Raw genomic sequence first — 18,970 nt, forward strand, 5'->3', positions numbered from 1 at the left:
ACATTGGCAAAACACATTACTGTATTTATACATAATTACATATCAGAGGTTTAGAGGTTCTGTCATTGGAACAAAAGATTTTTTTCAGTAGAATTTATTTTTTAGAGCAATTTTAGGCTTTCACAACAAAATTGGCATAAAGTACAGAGATTTCCCATACCTCTACATATGCACAGTCTCCTCCATTGTTAACATCCCCTACCAGAGTGGTACTCTTGTTACAACTGACAAATTTACCTTGACACCTCATAATCATTCAAGTTCTTGGTTTACATTGTAGTTTACTCTTGTTGTTGTATGTTCTATGGGTTTAGACAAATGACATGTATCCACCATTATGGCATCATACAGAGTATTTTCACTGCCCTAATAATCCTATGTGTTCGGTCTGTTCATCCTCTCTCCCTCACAACCCCTGGCAACCACTGATCTTTTTACTGTTTCCATAGTTTTGCCTTTTGCAAAATGTCATACAGTTGGAATCATAGACTATGTAGTCTTTTCAGATTGGCTTCTTTCGCTTAGTAATATGCATTTACAGTTCCCCTATGTCTTTTCATGGCTTTCTAGCTCATTTCTCTTTAGCGTTGAATAATATTCCATTGTCTGGATGTACCACAGTTTATTTATCCATTCACCTACTGAACGACATCTTAGTTGCTTCTAAGTTTTGGCAACTATAAAGCTGCTATAAATGTCCATGTGTAGATTTTTGCATGGACATAAGGAACACAACTTTTTGAAGTTATAAAATGTATTGATTTTTCCCAAATTTACCAATGCCACATCTATCTTGTAGAAAGTTAGAAAAGGGAAGAAAATGCAGGGGTGAGAGCATAGCTCCCTATAATCTCATCACCAAAGCTGTTTAGCATTAATATTTAGTTTCCTTCTATTGTTTTCCAGTAGTACACCTACACACATACAGACATGTTTTAATATAATGAGAAGTAAGTCTATTTCTGAGGACTTGCCTATGTCATTAAATATTCTTCAAAACATAATTTTTATTTTCTGTATAATAGTCCATCATATGCTTATACCATAATTAATAAATCCATTCCAAACATGGTCATTTTGCAATTTATGCTATAATGAACAGCCTTTTAACTGAAGTTTTGCCTGCATTTCTGATTATTATGATAATTTCATATACATAAAATTATGACTTCAAAAGTAAAAATGTTTTTAAAGCTTTTGATGCATATTGCCAAATCACATTCAATAAAGATTCTGCCAATTTACATCCCACCAGGAACTAATGACAGGGCCCATCTACCTGCTTTTTTCAAGCTATTACTTAACTGTCCATCCTTCCTCACTCCCACTTTTTAAATTAACAGCTTTATTGAGCTATAATTTACATAGCATAACATTCAGCTGTTTTAAGTATACAGTTTAAGGGTTTTCAGTGTCTCTGTCTCAGGTTTTTTTTTTTTTTTTAGCAACATGAATTTAAATAAATGAAAAGAGGTAATTGTTAAGTGCTTACTACAAACTTTGGGCTGTAGAGGGTACTCAGTGATTGTTAAATATCTTTAAAAAACTTTAGAGAGGTTTCTTTGTTTCATGAGACCCAGCATGGTTAGGCCTCTAATGTTCTCATTTCAGCTCTATCTTCCTTATTATGAAAATAAGTTCTTCTGGCCTTTGGGGGCAGCTGATCTGTTATGCTTAGTTTTTGATGATGGGGTAAATTTTCATCTCTTTCTAACATATTCTGTGTCTTTTTGCGATACTTTATTGGGAAGTTAGAGACTGTCACGTCTAGGCTGCTAGACAGTTGACATTTAAATCCCTCTTGATCAGATATTAACCATATGAAGCTCCAATTTGTTTATCTGTAGTGTCTAAAGTGATCAACAACAGCAAGTCCAGGCTCTCTGATCTTTCCTGCAAGCTATAGTCGGGGCATATCTCTGAATAGTCTGAACTAGTTCCAAAGGTGTTACCTGCGCCGGATCTCCCAATGCTCAAACAAGACATCTCAAAAACTGCTCTTGAGCTCTTGCTGACTAAATACCCAGTCAGATCTTCTGTATGAGGTCCAGCAAACTGTTTTCCAGAGCCAATCCAGTGGAAATGATGGTGGGCTTGCCAGTTGAAGAGTTATTGCCAATTTCAGGTGGGATTTTCAAATTTATGTTAGTCGAGTTAGTTTTTTGGTTGCCTAGTAATATGGGATCAAAAGGATGTGCTTAGGAAGAAAATGTTCCTTTATATATGCTGGCGAATTTAGGAAAAAAAAAGTTTGGTTCTCTTTATTGTGCAAATCAAAATCTATTTAAATCTTAAGCTCTGAAATCCATTTAAAACTTATGGTTACGTTGGAAAATTACCTCTCTTCCTAATTTGAATTTAATGTAAACTGATTTTTAATTGTTTTGCATAACCATGGGTAACAGATTTTTTTAAACACTGCATGGTAAAAATCAGCAAATATGTCAGACAAAGCACAACATTAAAGGAAACACCACAGCATATGTTGACAGTTATAGAAGAATTGCTGCTGTTTTCACCCTTCACACCAGAATAATTTTTTCAATATTTACCTCCCATTTGTAGAGAGGGAAACATATGGGGTTTTATATAATCATAAGCATAAACAGGTGGCTACTTAGGTACATTTAATTTGCAAGCAACATCAATACTGAACAACGCAATCAGCACCACATGGCTCCCAAACTCTTTCCACTAACATTCCATTAGCAAAATTAAGATCATTAAAATAGAGGGAGGGTATACTCCTCCCTCAGTTGGCTTCAACTACCCTTCAGAGCCATGAATAAAACACATTTTCAAAAATGCCTTGGCATTTTGCTGCTTCTTTTGTTCAAGGGAACTTCAGCAACTGTGTATAATGTATACCTTGTGAATAACTACAACCAGCACAATATTTGCATTTAAAATGTGCTTACATCTCCCTATAATCTGCTTATTATGGGCATAAAATTTTGGTGGTCAAATTCTAAGCAATTTATCAAAGCCTGGAGTCAGACAAATTCCTCAAAGCCACCTGGAAATATTTCCCCAAAGGCAGTGCACCTAAAGAGGTCACCTGAGGCTCTTTTCCATAATCAAACACTCTGGCAAAATCTGTAATGGTAGCTGGGAACACTTTTTGCTCAGCCTGTGTCAGATACTGAACTGTGGATTCTACATATTTTGTCTCATCTAATTTGATCCAAACTGGATCCTCTTTGGCCCTGTAAGTATTCATCTCTCTGATGTTATAACCATCCTACAATGGCTTAGAATTCCAGAGTGAAAGAAAATGGTATGAAAGAATAGCTATTATTTCTTGTATTTTGCTTTTTCAGTGCTTGCTCTGTGTCAAGTGCTATCTAAGCATGTTACATGTATTGACTCATTTAATCATCACAATGACTTTATGAGGTAGGTGAAACAATTTTCTGCATTTTATAGAAAAGGAAATTATAACCCTGAGAGTTTAAGTTCTCAAGTTTACACAGTGGGGAAAGGACTGAGGCCAAACTTAAACCCAGGTTGTTTGAATCAAAAATTCATACTTTTAACCACTTCACTTTCCTATTGGGATAGTAGTGTGTTGCTGGGCCTGAAAATTCTATTGCCTGAAGTCAGCAAGAGCCAGGAGTAGTAAATGTGTGATATTTTGACGGTCTCCTAATAAAGCCTCGAGAGAGATTTGGGGGATCTAATGTCTGTGGGCGTTCTTTCCAGTCCTGAAACCTCTATGTGTCTTCTCCTAACAAAAGGGGCAGTGCTCTGGAGAACTGTAAGAGTCCAGAGAACTGTGCTCTTGCCAAGGTTTATGAGAAGAAGAATTTCTGACATCTTCTCGCCTCATCCTAGGTCTATTACTCGTTCTCACTGCTTAGGAGAGAGAAAGCTTTAACATGAACAAGGATGTATGGCACTTTTAATAGTAAAGCCATGATTATAACAGAGATTTAGGCATTGATATCAAATTATATCATTTGATTTCAAAGTCTAACATTATTAATGTAAATTATTTGTTAAATATCTCAAATGTATTAGATATTGCATATCACTCCTTTCAAGGCTTTACTGGGAAAATAAAGGTCTCTTTCATGCAGTGGTTGAACCATTGAGGTAAAAATGAATCAAAAGATTTTACGATTTATTCTTTTTATCACCAGGTAAAAGAACTATTAAAAATTGTTAATAGCTATTATAGATCATTCTGATTTCATTATACATGTAAAGACATTAACACGTAGGAATTCTACAGCCACACTTAGCATCTAACACTTAACAAACTTGGTCACCGTCTTAGATATGTCTTCTCCCCCTCCTAAATACTCCATTAAATTACTACACAAAATTTTCTTATGAATTTGACTTTCCTCACATTCCTTGTTTCTGCTCTTGGAGACTTCTGTCAAGATTGTTTGAATCACTCATTAGTTGATGATTTTCAGTAATCTCAGAAATCTGGAGAATTTTCTCACAGTTTGGACATTATTATTATTATATGTTTCATTACTTTGCTCAAGAATTTTGAGTTTTTTGCTTTGATAGGGTATTTCATGCATCTCGTTTTAATCTGAAGTTACATAGAGATGCTTGAGCTAGGATTCTAGTCAAAATACCAGATTTGGGATAGTCTTGAAGAAGATCGTTTTTGTAGGATGTGCTGACCTAAGAATTGTCTTGGAAATGTAACAAAATAATAGGAAAATGTGGAATGAGAAACCTATATAGGCAAGTATAAAATAACGAGGATGCTTAGGAACTTGATTGCAGGACAAATTGCCATTTTAAAGAGGCAGAGGCATACACTCACAAAAATAAGTGAAACACACTTTGCTTTATTGGCAGAGAGACAAGACACATGATCAAAAATATGTAGCAGTCTGATTTGTCTCTAAATGTTCTCCTTCACATAGCTCAGTCCATTAGAAATTTTTGAGCAGTATCTCAAATATATATGTATTTATTTAAAATTATGGCAGCTATGCATATATATGCATGTATATTTGATGTGTTGTTCATCTATATCTCAAAGGCAAATTTCTTTATGATGATAGTGGATGTGAATCCACATGTTGATAACTTTAAAGTGTTAAAGAAGTTTCAGCCACTCTTCATATTTTATTAGACGAGAGTGTCATTGTTTTATTTCATAATACGGCTAAAGAAGAGATTGAGTGAGAGTAGAAATGTAGACTTTGTCCTTTTTTTTGTTCATTTGTGTTTATATTAGTTTTATTTTCAATACATGATTTCTTTGCAAGAGATGTGTGAAGGCATTTATCCATTTTGTGAGATTTACTTTATTTAAAAACTGTGATAATGTATTCTGGAAACCCACTTACATATGGCCAGGTGGTCTGCAGCACACTCAAAGAACATGATCTTGTGGACAGCGCTGTCAACCCCTTCAGCTTGTGCAGTTCCCAGGCCTCCCGCGTGCCTGTACCTCCAGGCACGTGGCCATCTGATGTATGAGGAGATGAGACTAGTGCCAATCAATGTCAAATATCAGTGAAGTTCACTTTCTTATGTTGCTTGTTTTAAAAAGTTCTAAGAATTTCTGCACCCAAAAGGACGGTGAAAGGCTGCACAAACAATTTACGATTTACAATAATAATGAAAGGCTTAAATATGTAACCATGTGATTAAGCCCTTGAGCTTTAGAGACACAAAATCCTACTTGTATCTTATGAGCTGTGTGATGATAGAGAATTTATGGTATCTCTTCAAGCTTTCCTGTGGTTATCTGTGAAGTGTTTGTTTTTTATTTCTAGCTACCTCGTATTGTAATTTGGAAAATTGAATTCTATCAGACATGTAAATTTCCAGCACATTCTAAGCTGCTAATATTTTAACAATCCTAATTTTGATAATATGAGAGGAAGATGAGAATTAGTACATAAAATTCACTCTAAGATTCCTTATCTCAGAGATAGAGGGAATATATTTGGTTGGAACTGAAAGCAAGCTAGAGATTAGACAAAGAAAAAAGATTGTGAACTCCTTTCACACATAACATCATACACAATGATCTTATGTATATAAATAGTATTGGGATACACAGGTGGAAATTTTAATTTTTTAAATTACTCCCTATTTGGGTGAGAATTGATGAGTTAGAGAAAAAAGTAGGAAAAAATCTGATGAGTGTAAATTCTTCACTCTGAACCAGGAAGTTATTTTTGCTCTTCTCATACTGGAGGGTCTGGAAAGGCCGACCAATGCAAAGGGAGGGCCAACCTGTGAGACCCACATACATATCTTGTGAACTGGAATAAACATGTTCTCATAGGAAATGTCCTTGCAAGTCATTTGTGTGACAGGGAGGTGGCCTGATGTGGAGGTAAGATTATGAGACTTGGATTTAAAAGGTTTGGCTTGAGATTCCATAGCCATGACTATGAAAATCATGACCGTTTTTATATCCCCCAGTAATAATATTTGTTTTACTGTTCTTGAAAGAATATAAATGATGCATATGAAGAAAATTATTCAAGCTTGCGACTTTTTAAGCAAATTTCAATTGTTACTATTAACAATAATGATTGCAGATCATTAAGAATTGGATAAAAATATAAACTCCCCAAAAGCCTGAGATTCAGGGACAAGATCTTAAAGATTAAATTTACTTATTGACTATTTTTCAACAGATCAACTAATTGCATTTCCTCATAATTTTTGTTTCTCAAGTAACATACTCCTTATGAACAATTTCTCCTAGGTAAAAATAACACGAATATCCATTTTAATAGGTGACAATCAAATTTGGAAATAGAAATCTATTTTCTTCCTGCTTTTTAACTTACATTGTGAGGATTACATATTGGCTTATTTTATTATCTCTCTAATGATCACTCAGCTCCTGAAATATGTTTTGTTTTGTGTTTTGAAAAAATAAATTATATTTTCTCTTGTATAAAACTATTATTACACTCTGAGAAAAAGATGGAGAAAAAATTGGTTGAATTTAAAGCTGATCATATCTATGGTGCTATAGTTTCTTCTGAAATTAAAGTTCCAATATGACATCATTCACATATATATGTATGTATACATATATAGCTGTATATACTTGCCCTAGTTTATACGGTATCGAGTGGCTGTTTGTAAGAAGGCACTCTTTGGACTGGCTGCAATAACATATAAAGAAATGTTAATAAAATATTTTTCCTGTACTCTGCCACTTAGCATGCTAAACTGTGTCCTTAATCATCTCCTAAGGGAAAACACACAGATTTCTTAGATTTTTCTTGCAATAGAGACATCCAACAAGACAGCTCTGAAGTGTGTGATTAACTTGAAATAATAGTGGCCCTTAGGGTTTCAGGCTTTTTCTACTTCATAACATTTTGGGGCTGTTATTACCTTAGGTGAACCCAATTCCCCAGGAAAGAAGATGCTGACTTAATTCTTCTGTGACTTATGTCATCAATATAGCGAGGATAGAAATGAAACCATGTTTCTCTACGCTTATGAGATTCTAGGTAGCTATTACTTAAACTTATTTCACAAAAACTGCTGAATGTTTTATACCCTGATGATGACTGTGGACTCTTAGAAATAAATCTTCACATGGAAACAAATGAGATTAAACATGTGCATGTACTTGCACACGGGCACGCGCACACACACACACAAATTCAGTTACTGTGGAGGATTCGAGAGTACTATTTTATTGGATTTTCCCTGATACAAGACATAATAAAATAAGAAGTTCCTTCAAAGTAAATGTTTCTTTGCCTTACTGTCTTCAAGCACACCATGCAGGGAATGAACACTATTCGATTTATAAAGGTTTTCAGGACAGATTGCACATGCTACCTTCCTCAGCCTTTGCCAGGATTGTATCACCCACTTTTTCAGGACATCTATATTTAAAAGTAACCAAAATCCTGTATTTTTTTCATTTGAGCAAAGATCGACTAAAAAATAACATCATAAATCTTTGTACTATAACCCAAAATACACATAAAAGACATTGTAACCTGGTTAATAATAATTTGATACATAGATAAATATAATTGGACTGTATTTTTGACTAAATGAATAAATAACTTTTACAAGCTATATCATTCTAGTAGGATTCTTTATACACTGCCTTCTTAGTGTATGCTATTATATAATAATTGTATTAATTTACTTTGAGGTTAACAAAGCAATTACCTAATTTTTCCTTTGTTCTTATTTTCTCTGGAATTTATTAAGATTTATTCAATAAATAAATTTCTGAAAGTGCTACAAAACACATGTGCTTATAAAATAAAAGCAAAATAATTCAAAGAGAAGAATGAAACTTAAACATGCAAGCATAAAAAGCTGTGTCTTAAAGAACAAAAATTCATTGTGTCAGTGACTATCCCAATAGTATTAGAGGAAAAAATTTGAAATAGTGAAACCATGGCAAAATTAGAAAAGTAATGAGAAGAATGAATGATATATAATCAAGAGTATTCAATCCAGAACAACTACCTAACCTGGCATTTCTCAAGGAGAGTTATGTGGATCACTAATATATCGTGACATACTATTTTGTACTTTATTTATGAATGTTTCCCCAAGAGTTTTAGAATGAAAGAAATTTGGGAAATTCTGCATGTTATATTCCCCTCTTGTGAGTCACAGTGCATCTAAAGTTTCTGAGAAATCTTAAATTACTTGGAAATATGTAGATATTTTTTATTGTGGTAAAATGCATATAACATCAACTTTACCATTTTAAAGTGTACAATTTAGTGTCATTACGTGCATTCACAATGTGTTACAACCATCACCATGGGCTAGTTCCAGGTAATAGCTTTGTAATCGTTAATTTGACCATGAAACAGTTTCCTTCTGGAATATCTTTTAATTTTGGTGTTTCCAGAGAATATATATGGAAATATTGATCCAATCCTTTCATTTTAAAAATTAAAAATGCGATCTTGAGAGATTAAATGCCCTGCCCAAGATCACACATGTGGTTGGGAGATAGCCAGTATCTCATGCAGATTGCATTTCCAAGAAGTGGGCCTTTTCTATCTCACGCTATTTTCCCCTTTCCATCTATGTGGCCTGTCTGGATCTGACAATCCAGTAACCTACAGAAAATACATTAAGATTTTACCTAGAAGAATTCAAGATTGAAACAAATATCTCTAATCTTGAAAAAGGTACATGACTTTTAAATGCTACGTTTTACTTGTTTTATAGCTCTCTTGCTGTGATTTTCTTATGACAACTTTCTAATTCACAGAATTCTGTTCTCAGGTCTTTTTAAGATTGTGGCTGATAAAACTCCATACCTCACTATGGAAGAAATTACAAGAACCATCCATATTGGACCGAGTAGACTGGGGCATCCTTGCTTCTATCATCAGAAGGATATAAAACTAGAGAATCTCATCATAAAGCAAGGTGAGCAAATCATGCTCAACTCAGTCGAAGAGATCAATGGAGAAATAATGGTGAACTGTGGTGTGCTAAGGAATCATCAAAATCACTCATTTACTTTGCCTTTGTCACAAGAAGGAGAGTTCTATGAATGTGATGATGAACATATTTATACCCTAAAGGAAATTGTCCAATGGAAGATCCCCAAGAACAGAACACGAACTGTGAAACTTACAGACTTTTCAAATAAGTGGGACTTAACAAATCCATTCCCTAAAGGCTTTTATGGTGCTGTGATTCTCAAGCCTGTTTATGAAATTCAAGGTGTGATGAAATGTAAGTATCCCCTGAGAAAGATGCTTTATGAACATGATTGTGGGGTTTGGGAAAGAGAAAAGCTTTAGTCTAAAGAATGGAACTCTGTCCCTGACTTGCCCATTAAGCCCACTGAGAGTCAGATTCTCATCTATAAATAAGCAAATCATGAAGACTCAAATTCAGTAATGTATGTAAGCAAATATTTTAAATTGTGTGGTGCTATCCAAATGTAAAATGCTGTAATTGTCAGGTACAGACAGATTAAAATATTTATTTTTATCACTGCCAGTTAAATAGGATCAGAAAAGAGCTACTTTTTAGAATAGAGAATTAATTGGCTAGAAAGAAGCTTTCTTGTATGGAGGTGGTCATAAAAGAGGTAAGACACATAAAGTTTCTTTATGTGTCCCTTACTCCTATTTTTGTGAGAGCCTTTTTTCTTTTTTTTTTTTCAGCCATCCCTCATTGGTCATAAATCCTGCTATTAGCTTGGAGTCCTTCTGACTTAAGGGAAAATGATATGACAAATTAATTCACACGTAAGTGTGGGTTTAAAAGGATTCTATTGAAATATAGTTGTTTTACAATATTATATTAGTTTCAGGTGTACAGCATAGTGATTCAATATTTTTATACATTATACTCCCTTTAGAATTATTACAAAAATGGCTATATTTCCCTGTGCTGTACAATATATCCTTGTTGCTTATCTATCTTATACATAGTACTTTGTATAACTTAATCCCATACCCCTATCCTGATCCTCCCCCTTTCCCTCTTCCCACATAAATGTATTTTAATATGTAATCTTCATAAGATTTTTGCATTTTAAAATAAGAATAGCTGGAGAGAGCATTGTAATCCTAAAGAAATTAACACCTTGACTTTTTAAGATTATGGCACATAAGCATAACAAGTATGGAACAAAGAGTTCTGTATTTGCAGTAAAAAGTCCTGGATTCTAACTCTGGTCAATAACTTAACAGGTGGTAGCTTTGGGTGAGCCATGTAAACTGCGTCTATACAAAGGGGATGATGATATCCCTTTTGTCTATGACTTGGAGTTGTTTTGAGAATGAAATAAGGTTCTATTAAGATACTATATGTAATACACCCGAGGGAAAAAAAGCAATATGTAAAAATGTTTGGTCAAAGAGTACCCCTTGGATATCTCAAATTCTATTTATCTCTGCCCCCATTAATATTGTTGGTCACATGCAATTGTGGAAAACTTGACATGCCTTTTGAGTAGGTTTTAGAGCTATGTTAAATTTTGTTACATACATATATTTAACCAGAAATCAATTAATTCATTTGAGCAAAAGGTGTAGGTAAGGAATTCCACTCAAGTAGTGATTTTTTTTTGTACCACAAAAAATTGAGGCCACAGCATGATTATTTTTTTAAGTTGACAAAATATTGAAGTCGCAGCAAACTTTAGACCTCACATTAGTGTTTTGTCAGTTTTCCCAAAATGTACAATCAAAATTGATAACTGAGTTTTCCTAAAAAATGGATAGCATTTTCTCATTTTAAATTTTGTTATTTTTCTAAAACCATTGGCATCTCCTATCATGCAGGTGCAAATGAAGGCGAACCCAGAACCTAAGCACATGAACAAGATGGTTACAGCATTTAATGAATTTAGGTTAGGGATCACGAAGGCCTTCACTGCGGAAATTACATTTAAACTAAGATCTGAAGGGTGAATAGGAGATGGGCAGGCTGAGAGAGAGGGGTCAACATTGGAGGAAGCAGACGCAGCTTGCAGGAAAGCAGGTCAGCAAGAGACTGTGGTTCCAGTGCACCTGGTGTGAGACAAGAGAGGAGAAGGCAGGCTGAGACAGATATCAAAACATGCAATGGGGTAGTGGAATCAGTCATGGAGGATCTTGAAATATATGTTAAGGGGTTAACATTTGTCCAAAGAGCAAATTAATAATGGTTCTTCAGCTGGAGAAACAAGGTTGGAGAATTGTAGTGAGGCCACTGGTTCTGTGGCAGAGTACTGGGGGGTTAATACAATAGTGATAGGGACAGCTCTTCTTAATGGGTATTTCAGAAGTACAGCTAGCCAGATCTGAAGGTCTATTGGAAGGGGAAAGAAGTTAACCTGATTCCCAGGCTTCTGGCTTGATCTGCTGGTTGAATGGTGGTGCAGTTTATTACATATAAACATTGACAGAAGAGCAAGGGATATTAACAGAAGTGTTTAGATGGACTTAAATATGGTTTCATGTTAGCTAAGGTCCCAGAAGAAAGCCTTTAGATGAAGTAAAATCCTTCCCCAAATGTTTTAGTCCAATTTCCATTCTTTAATGATATTAAAATTGAATTTTGATTTTAATTATTTTGGACCTTTAATTTCTTAAGGATTATTTTAAACATTAGTTCTCATTGTATAGCAATTTCAGGACAGATACTGTGTGAGACTGCTTTGCATGTATACTGACTACAGAATATTTCCTGAAAATAGAGGATGGGTGTCCAACACAAAAAGTCAAATTTAAAAAATTATTGTTGTTATAGGCATTTTTCTTCTAAATATAAAATGTAAACTGTTTTTTAATCAATTGTGGTCTTGTTTTACATGATTCTTTCTTATATTGAAGATTTGAACTTGCCTTGAAGTCAAGGGCATGTTGCCTGCTAAGTTGTTTTCCAGTGACTTTGAGTGTCAGGCACAGTTCAAACTCCTCTTGACTTGATTCCTTCTTTTCTAAAGTGACAAGAAAAAGAATAGGTCTGTCAGGAGTAGGAGATTTTAGAGAAACCTAAGGGGGAAAAGCAAGATGGAAAAGACTGAGAACTATAGGAAGCTATGAAATATTGATTTGTGGAAAAGAGAACATAGCAAGTAAATAGAGAAAATATAAGATATTCTACTCCTAGTACTAGTTTTTAATGTTACTAATGGGAAAATTTAGGCTTTATAAAAAAGAAATGTAGGGGAGGGGGAAGGGTGAGTTTTGACAGGGCGAGAGAGAGTCATGGACATATACACACTAACAAACGTAGTAAGGTAGATAGCTAGGGGGAAGCAGCCGCAAGGCACAGGGATTTTAGCTCGGGGCTTTGGGACAGCCTGGAGGGGTGGGATGGGGAGAGTGGGAGTGAGGGAGACGCAAGAGGGAAGACACATGGGAGCATATGTATATGTATAGCTGATTCACTTTGTTATAAAGCAGAAACTAACACACCATTGTAAAGCAAGTATACCCCAATAAAGATGTTAAAAAAAAAAAAAAAAAAAAAGAAATGTAGCACAAAGTGTTTAAATGGAATATTTGTTCCTGGGAACTCTTGGTCACAGGCCAACCCCCTCTAACTCTTACCCTACATTTAATGATTTTTTAAAAACTCTCTTTGGAAAAGAGGTATAAATAACCATCCAAGACCTCTAACTACTGGTTTCATATAAGTCATAGCAAACTCTGTGCCTTTAACAGGAAGATAAAATTCATATTAGTGTAACAAATGGAATGCATAATATTTGCAAATGAAAAATGGAGCCAGCCGTTTAAAGCAGCTTCAAAAAAAATCTTGATTTTAAAACTTTTTAATGGTGTATTGGTGTATTGATTTTTTTGGTGTATTGATTGATAAGTAGTTCTTTACTTGTGGAAATTTTAAGAGTTGGAAAGTTGTGTTTTGCTTTAGGAGAAAAACTTAATGCCATTCAAATTTGGGAAAAAGTTTCTGCTCAAGTATATGACATAATTCATTTATAAGCAGAGGGCTGAAATCACACGAGCAGAATGGTGATATCAGAAAGGCAGTATCTGAATATTTTATAATAGGTGACAAATGAATAGAAGAAAAAAATACATTGATCTTTTACTATTCTGAGACTTTGTCTTTCTCTCATGTATTTTCAAAAATAATTTCCATTTTTATCAAAGTCAAAAATGTCAAATAGTAGTAAAAAGACAAAGTTTCCAACAAACCTTGTGCCCTTGACCATTCCCAAATTTCCCCCACATTCTGCTACTCTGAGGTAACTCCTTTAAATATTTCGCTCCTGCTTTCTTGTATTTCCATTCACATTTCCAATAATATACGGATACTGCTATTTTTCAAGTGATCAGTTTTAGACAGTAACTACTGACTTCCATGTGTGGTGATGAAGATTTAATGGTCTTATATTCCTACTTCCTCTTCCCTTTCCCATTCTCTCAGTATATGATAAGTTATGGTTAAGCATTTGCAGTTTCATTATTGTGACAGTTCATTGCTGAATCAAGTGGTAGATAATGACCATAATTTCATTTCTGTATAGCTTTATTTTTCTGTAATAATGACCTTACTATTTCATTTCTTAGTTTTCTTCAATCCTTTCCTAAGTCTTGAAGTATTTTCCAACATCTTTGTAAAAGAAAACAAAAAAAGCCATTCATTGCAATTTTCCAGAGCCCAAACTGTCAGGAGATCTACCTCTTCTGTTATTTTTTTTTATCCTGAAGTATTCCTCCTGGAACCCTCCAACCTCATGCTCCAGTCTGTATTTGTGGCTCTCTAGAACTAATACATAGGTGCTTGTCTTAGCTTGGGATACTATTATAAAAATACAGTAAACTGGGTGGCTTATAAGCAACAGAAATTTATTTCTTACAGTTCTAGAGGCTGAAAGTCTGAGATTAGGGTGCCAGCGCTGTGGAGTTCTGGTGAGGAAACTCTTCCAGGTTGCAGATTGCGGACTTACAGTATCCTTATCCTTACAGTATCCTTACACAGAGAGCAGAGAGGGGAAGCAAAGCCTCTGGTGACTTTTATAAGGCCTCTGATCTCATTGATGAGGGCTCCATCCTCATGACCTCATCTAATTCTAATCACCTCCCAAAGATGCCACCTCCTGACCCGCTCACATTATGAAGCTGAGTTTCAACATATGAATATTAGGGGACACAAACATTTAGTCCATTACAGTGTTGTCCTGGGACTTCGACTTAACACCATCCTGGTGGTTACTCTTTGACTTGCTTCTGTGTTTACTAGCAATTTCTGGACTCAAATAACTTATTGTTTCCAATATTGCCTTTGAGAGATTACATGGTATTCAGAAGTTTCACAGTAATGTGCTTTGTCGTAGGTCTGTTCTTTCATTGTGAGGAAAGTTTTCAGGTTGGAAATTCAGGTCCTTCATTTCTAGGATAAATTCTTTGATAATTGCCTTTCAACTGTTTTTTCTCTTCTGTCCTTCTGTAACTTCTAATCTCATGTTGAAGCTCCCATACTAATGTAGAACTATTTTCTTTATTTTATGTCTGTCTTTGGTTTACCTTCAGGGGAAATTTCTTAACTACATTTCCAACTGTTTTAATGAATTTTTAATTTCAGCTATCATATTTTTAATTTCTAAGAGTTATTTCTTATATCATTTTTTAACTATTAACATGTTCTTGTTTTAAGGACTCAATATCTTATCTCTCTGAGAATATACTACTATTTCTTAAAGTTTTCTACTGTTCCTTGCATTTTATCTGCCTCTTTTGGCCTTTTTTTAAAGTTTTAGTCTGTCATTCTTGTTAAATGTTTTCCTCAAATTCTTGGTGATTATTTCCCATTTGTTCATTTTTACGTGTTAGACACATTTTTAATTTAATTTACAAGTGAGGCACTATTGATATACAAGCTCTTTGTTTTATGAATTTTAGGTTTCATTTTGTTGGCTTTTTCATTGGAGAATTCCCCAAATTCAGATCCTGTGAGTCCTTCCTCCAGGACTTGTTCAATTTCATCTGAAAAGAATCTTCTTGATACCTCCTGGGGGTTATGAAACTCTTGTAACTGAGTGGAGAAGTTGCTGAGGCTTTCACTGTTCCCCCATAGATTTAGAGTTCCCTTCTTTGCTTTCAGTTCCATGCTTCTCCCCTGCTCACCTATGCCTACTTTCCAGATTCTATGACCCTATACTGTTTCCTGCAGAGAGAGAGGTGGGAGGGGTTGTCACCTGTCTTCCCCAAATTAAAGCTGAAGACCTGGGTTTAACCATGCTTCAAACATTCACATAATCCCTTGTTTTGTCCTCTACCTTCTCCTCCACCTTCAGAGGGGCTTTATGCCTCCAATTCAAAAACTTTTGGGGAGTTGTGTGGGGCAAAAAAGGCTGACTTTTCACTGGACTCGAACTCCTTAGGCACATAGGCTTTCCTTTTTCTATTCTACCGAATCATTGACCGTTCTTCCATCTGAGTTCAATCTTTATCTAGTTTAAGGATTGCAGACATCTTTTAGATTCATTGAAACTTTTTCTTTCTTTTTCTCCTTTTTACCCTATAGCAAATTTGAGGGAAGAAAGAGTTGAAAAGCAACATATTTTACCCATAAACCTCACTACTTACTTAAATTGGTCCTAGGCCAGAGTTTTTCCTGGACCTAGTATAACCCTGAAAGGACTGGTTACTAATATTACTAAGTGATAAGTGTAATTTATAAACTTAATCTTTTTAACACAACATAATTTTTAGTAATTTCTGGAAACATCTGAGTCAATTTCTTATGTATTTATTTTTATCTTCTCAGTGCTTGAGATATAGTAAATGTTCATTATTCAATAAATTAAATACATGAATGAAGCAACTAAAATAATTGCTTCTGTCTATATATGTTGTACAGTACAAAGTTCCTATTTAGGTATCAAGAAGGTTTTCTCACCCACCATATCCAGATTTGATTTGTTACAATGACATATTTATGAACTTAATAGCTAAGGAGAATGAATATTCACTTTTTGGCACCAAAGTTGATATCACATATTTATATAACAGGTTCAATTTTTATTAGTGATGTTTTTCCTAATGTTTCCCTGAAAGTACTCTGACATAACATGATCTTTAGAACCCGTGGATGCTCTAGCCAGCTTCCATTTCATTTTCTTCCTTTAGGCAGAAATCTTACTGCTAATAAAAACGTCAAACAGCAAGCAAAGTACAGTTTTTACTATATATGTGTGTATATATACGTATATACATATATATTTTTATTTATTCTTAAACTACCAATAAATAACGTTTGATTATTCAGTGTTCTCCAGAGAAAAAGTATATAATATTATATTAATTGATATTATATATAATTGTATTATATTGTCTATACATGATTATATATTAATTAGTTATTTAATTAATTTTAAGGTCTTGGCTAATGTAATTATGGGGGCTAATAAGTTCTACATCTACAGGACAGGCTGACAAGCTGGAAACTCAGGCAGAAGTTTAAGTTGCAGTCTTGAGGCAGAATTTCTTCTTCTCTGGGAAACTTCTGTTTTTGCTCTTTAGACCTTCAGCTGATTGGATAAGGCTTATCCACATATTGAGGATAATACCCTTTACTTAAAGTCAGGTTATTTGGATGGTAACCACATCTACAAAATACCTTCAGGGCAACACTTAGATCAGTGTTTGATTAAATAGCTGGCTACAGCAGCCCAGTCAAGTTGACACATCAATGAAGAAAACATGTTAATTGTATCATTCAGTATAAGAAAATGGCTCTTCACTTTTCTTAGCTTTTATAAACTAAGTGAAAATGTAAAAGAGTAGTGTTACAAATAAAGCCATATTAAATGCAAGGCTGTTCAAGGAAAGTCCTGATGATTTTTTTTTCTGCTACAAATGTTGGAGAGTGATCCAAAAGGAACTTTATCTATTTATAAATACAAACAGAAGTAGAACCAGAGGAGGACCACCCAACAAAATGGAAATTCACTGTATAGCTTCTCTTAAGTTGAAATGAAACTGAATAAATGGAAAAAAAATTAATTCACAGAATATTTGTAAAGAAAATTGAGACCAAATAGATGAACTATAAAGCAAATTTTAATTTAAAAGTCTGGAATGAGGCAAGTTCAGAAATTATTAGTGCATCAAATAATCATTGTATAATGAAGAGTATGATGTGATGCAAAAATGTAAACAAAACAATTCACAGAATAAATGAGAGCTGGAGACAAGATTTATGAAAGCACTTTAGAGAAAAATAACTATAGTCTTGGAAAGTAAATTAAAAAATCAAACTTAGAAAGTGAAACTTTGCAAAAAATACATGAATTGTTTAATAATAATAGTATAGGAGAAACTAGAAATTGAGAAAAACTGCAGGCTAGAATTTACAAAATTTGTTAAGAAAAAAATAAGTAGAAACAACCATCTTGCTTCAAGACTTGAATAAGATTGTCTCAGTAGATTTCCTACCATGTACTGCTAATTCAGGCCTAATTGCAAAGGATAGGCCCTTGAATGCTGAGTTGAGACAAAGAGTATTCCAGAATTGAGTATTAGCTCTTCAAGGAAACATGCATTGCCTAACATTAACCAAACTTAAATGTATACCTTTATTTTCTCTTTAAAGATAATTTTTAGTGGGGTCCCCCAAATTCACACTTGGCTAAAAATGTTGTTGCAGTGGGAAATGCAGAAAAGCATCACATTATGATTAACATTAGCCCTAACTGTACAGGGACTTTCCCTGAAAGAATAGGCAGAAAGACAATGTTTAATGAAATGACTCAGAAGCAGAGAGAAGAAACCAATGCTACCTTTTTAGAGAAGATGGAATGGAAATTTTTTTCACAAGAGCTCCCTTTGGAAAAACAGAAAACATACCCAAACCAGAACAATTCATGTTTACCCAGGAAGAAAATTTGGGAAGTGTAAACTAAGGTTGCATGAATATATACTGTTTTTACTTTAGATTAGTTTGAAACTGAAAAACTTGTAATAAACACCATCAGGAATGTCTCTCATGCTCCGAGTTGCTGTCTTCTTATCTCTTTATCAATTTGAAGTCAAGATAACTTTTTTGGGAAATTTTCTAATTTAGCTCATTTTCTATAACCATTTTCATTTCTGGTGGTGGGAGGGAGGGTTACTTGTAAGATAAAAATGCTTGTTTAAAAATGTATAATACACAAACACACACACACACACTCACACTGGATATACCAAAATGTAAGCAGTGGTAGTCTAAAGCTGATAAAGATTGTAATGTTTCATCTCCCCTCTTATTTTTAAAAAATATTTTTATATAATTAACTTCTTCTTTATAAGAAAACAAAAAATGTTGATTTATCTTTCTTTTAGACACATACTTAGATATAATGAAATTTGCCATAAAAATTAATTAAGCCTGTTTCAGTTTGAAAACTTAAGTATGTCATTTCCAAATTCTAGGTAATTTTTTTTTTAATTTCTGAAAAATTTATTTTATTTATTTTTTTATACAGCAGGTCCTTATTAGTCATCAGTTTTGTACACATCAGTGTATACATGTCAACCCCAATCGCCCAATTCATCACACCACCATC

General features: G+C 34.1%; 1 protein-coding gene across 4 annotated transcripts in view; it reads left to right on the forward strand.

The window, feature by feature from the left end:
* THEMIS (thymocyte selection associated) overlaps window positions 1–18,970 on the forward strand; it is a 188,825-nt gene that overhangs the window by 48,169 nt on the left and 121,686 nt on the right. For all 4 annotated transcript variants that reach the window (XR_003005103.1, XR_003005101.1, XR_003005102.1 and 1 more), the window contains exon 3: window positions 9,226–9,684. Coding sequence is in view for 1 of the 4 variants with exons in the window: in XM_024759136.1 (XP_024614904.1) it covers window positions 9,226–9,684 (459 nt within the window). In the remaining 3 variants the exon portion in view is untranslated. The remainder of the gene's footprint in view (window positions 1–9,225; window positions 9,685–18,970) is intronic.

This window comes from Neophocaena asiaeorientalis, unplaced genomic scaffold, assembly GCF_003031525.2.
Source record: "Neophocaena asiaeorientalis asiaeorientalis breed wild unplaced genomic scaffold, Neophocaena_asiaeorientalis_V1.1 scaffold5, whole genome shotgun sequence".
NCBI classification, from domain to species: Eukaryota; Metazoa; Chordata; class Mammalia; order Artiodactyla; family Phocoenidae; genus Neophocaena; species Neophocaena asiaeorientalis.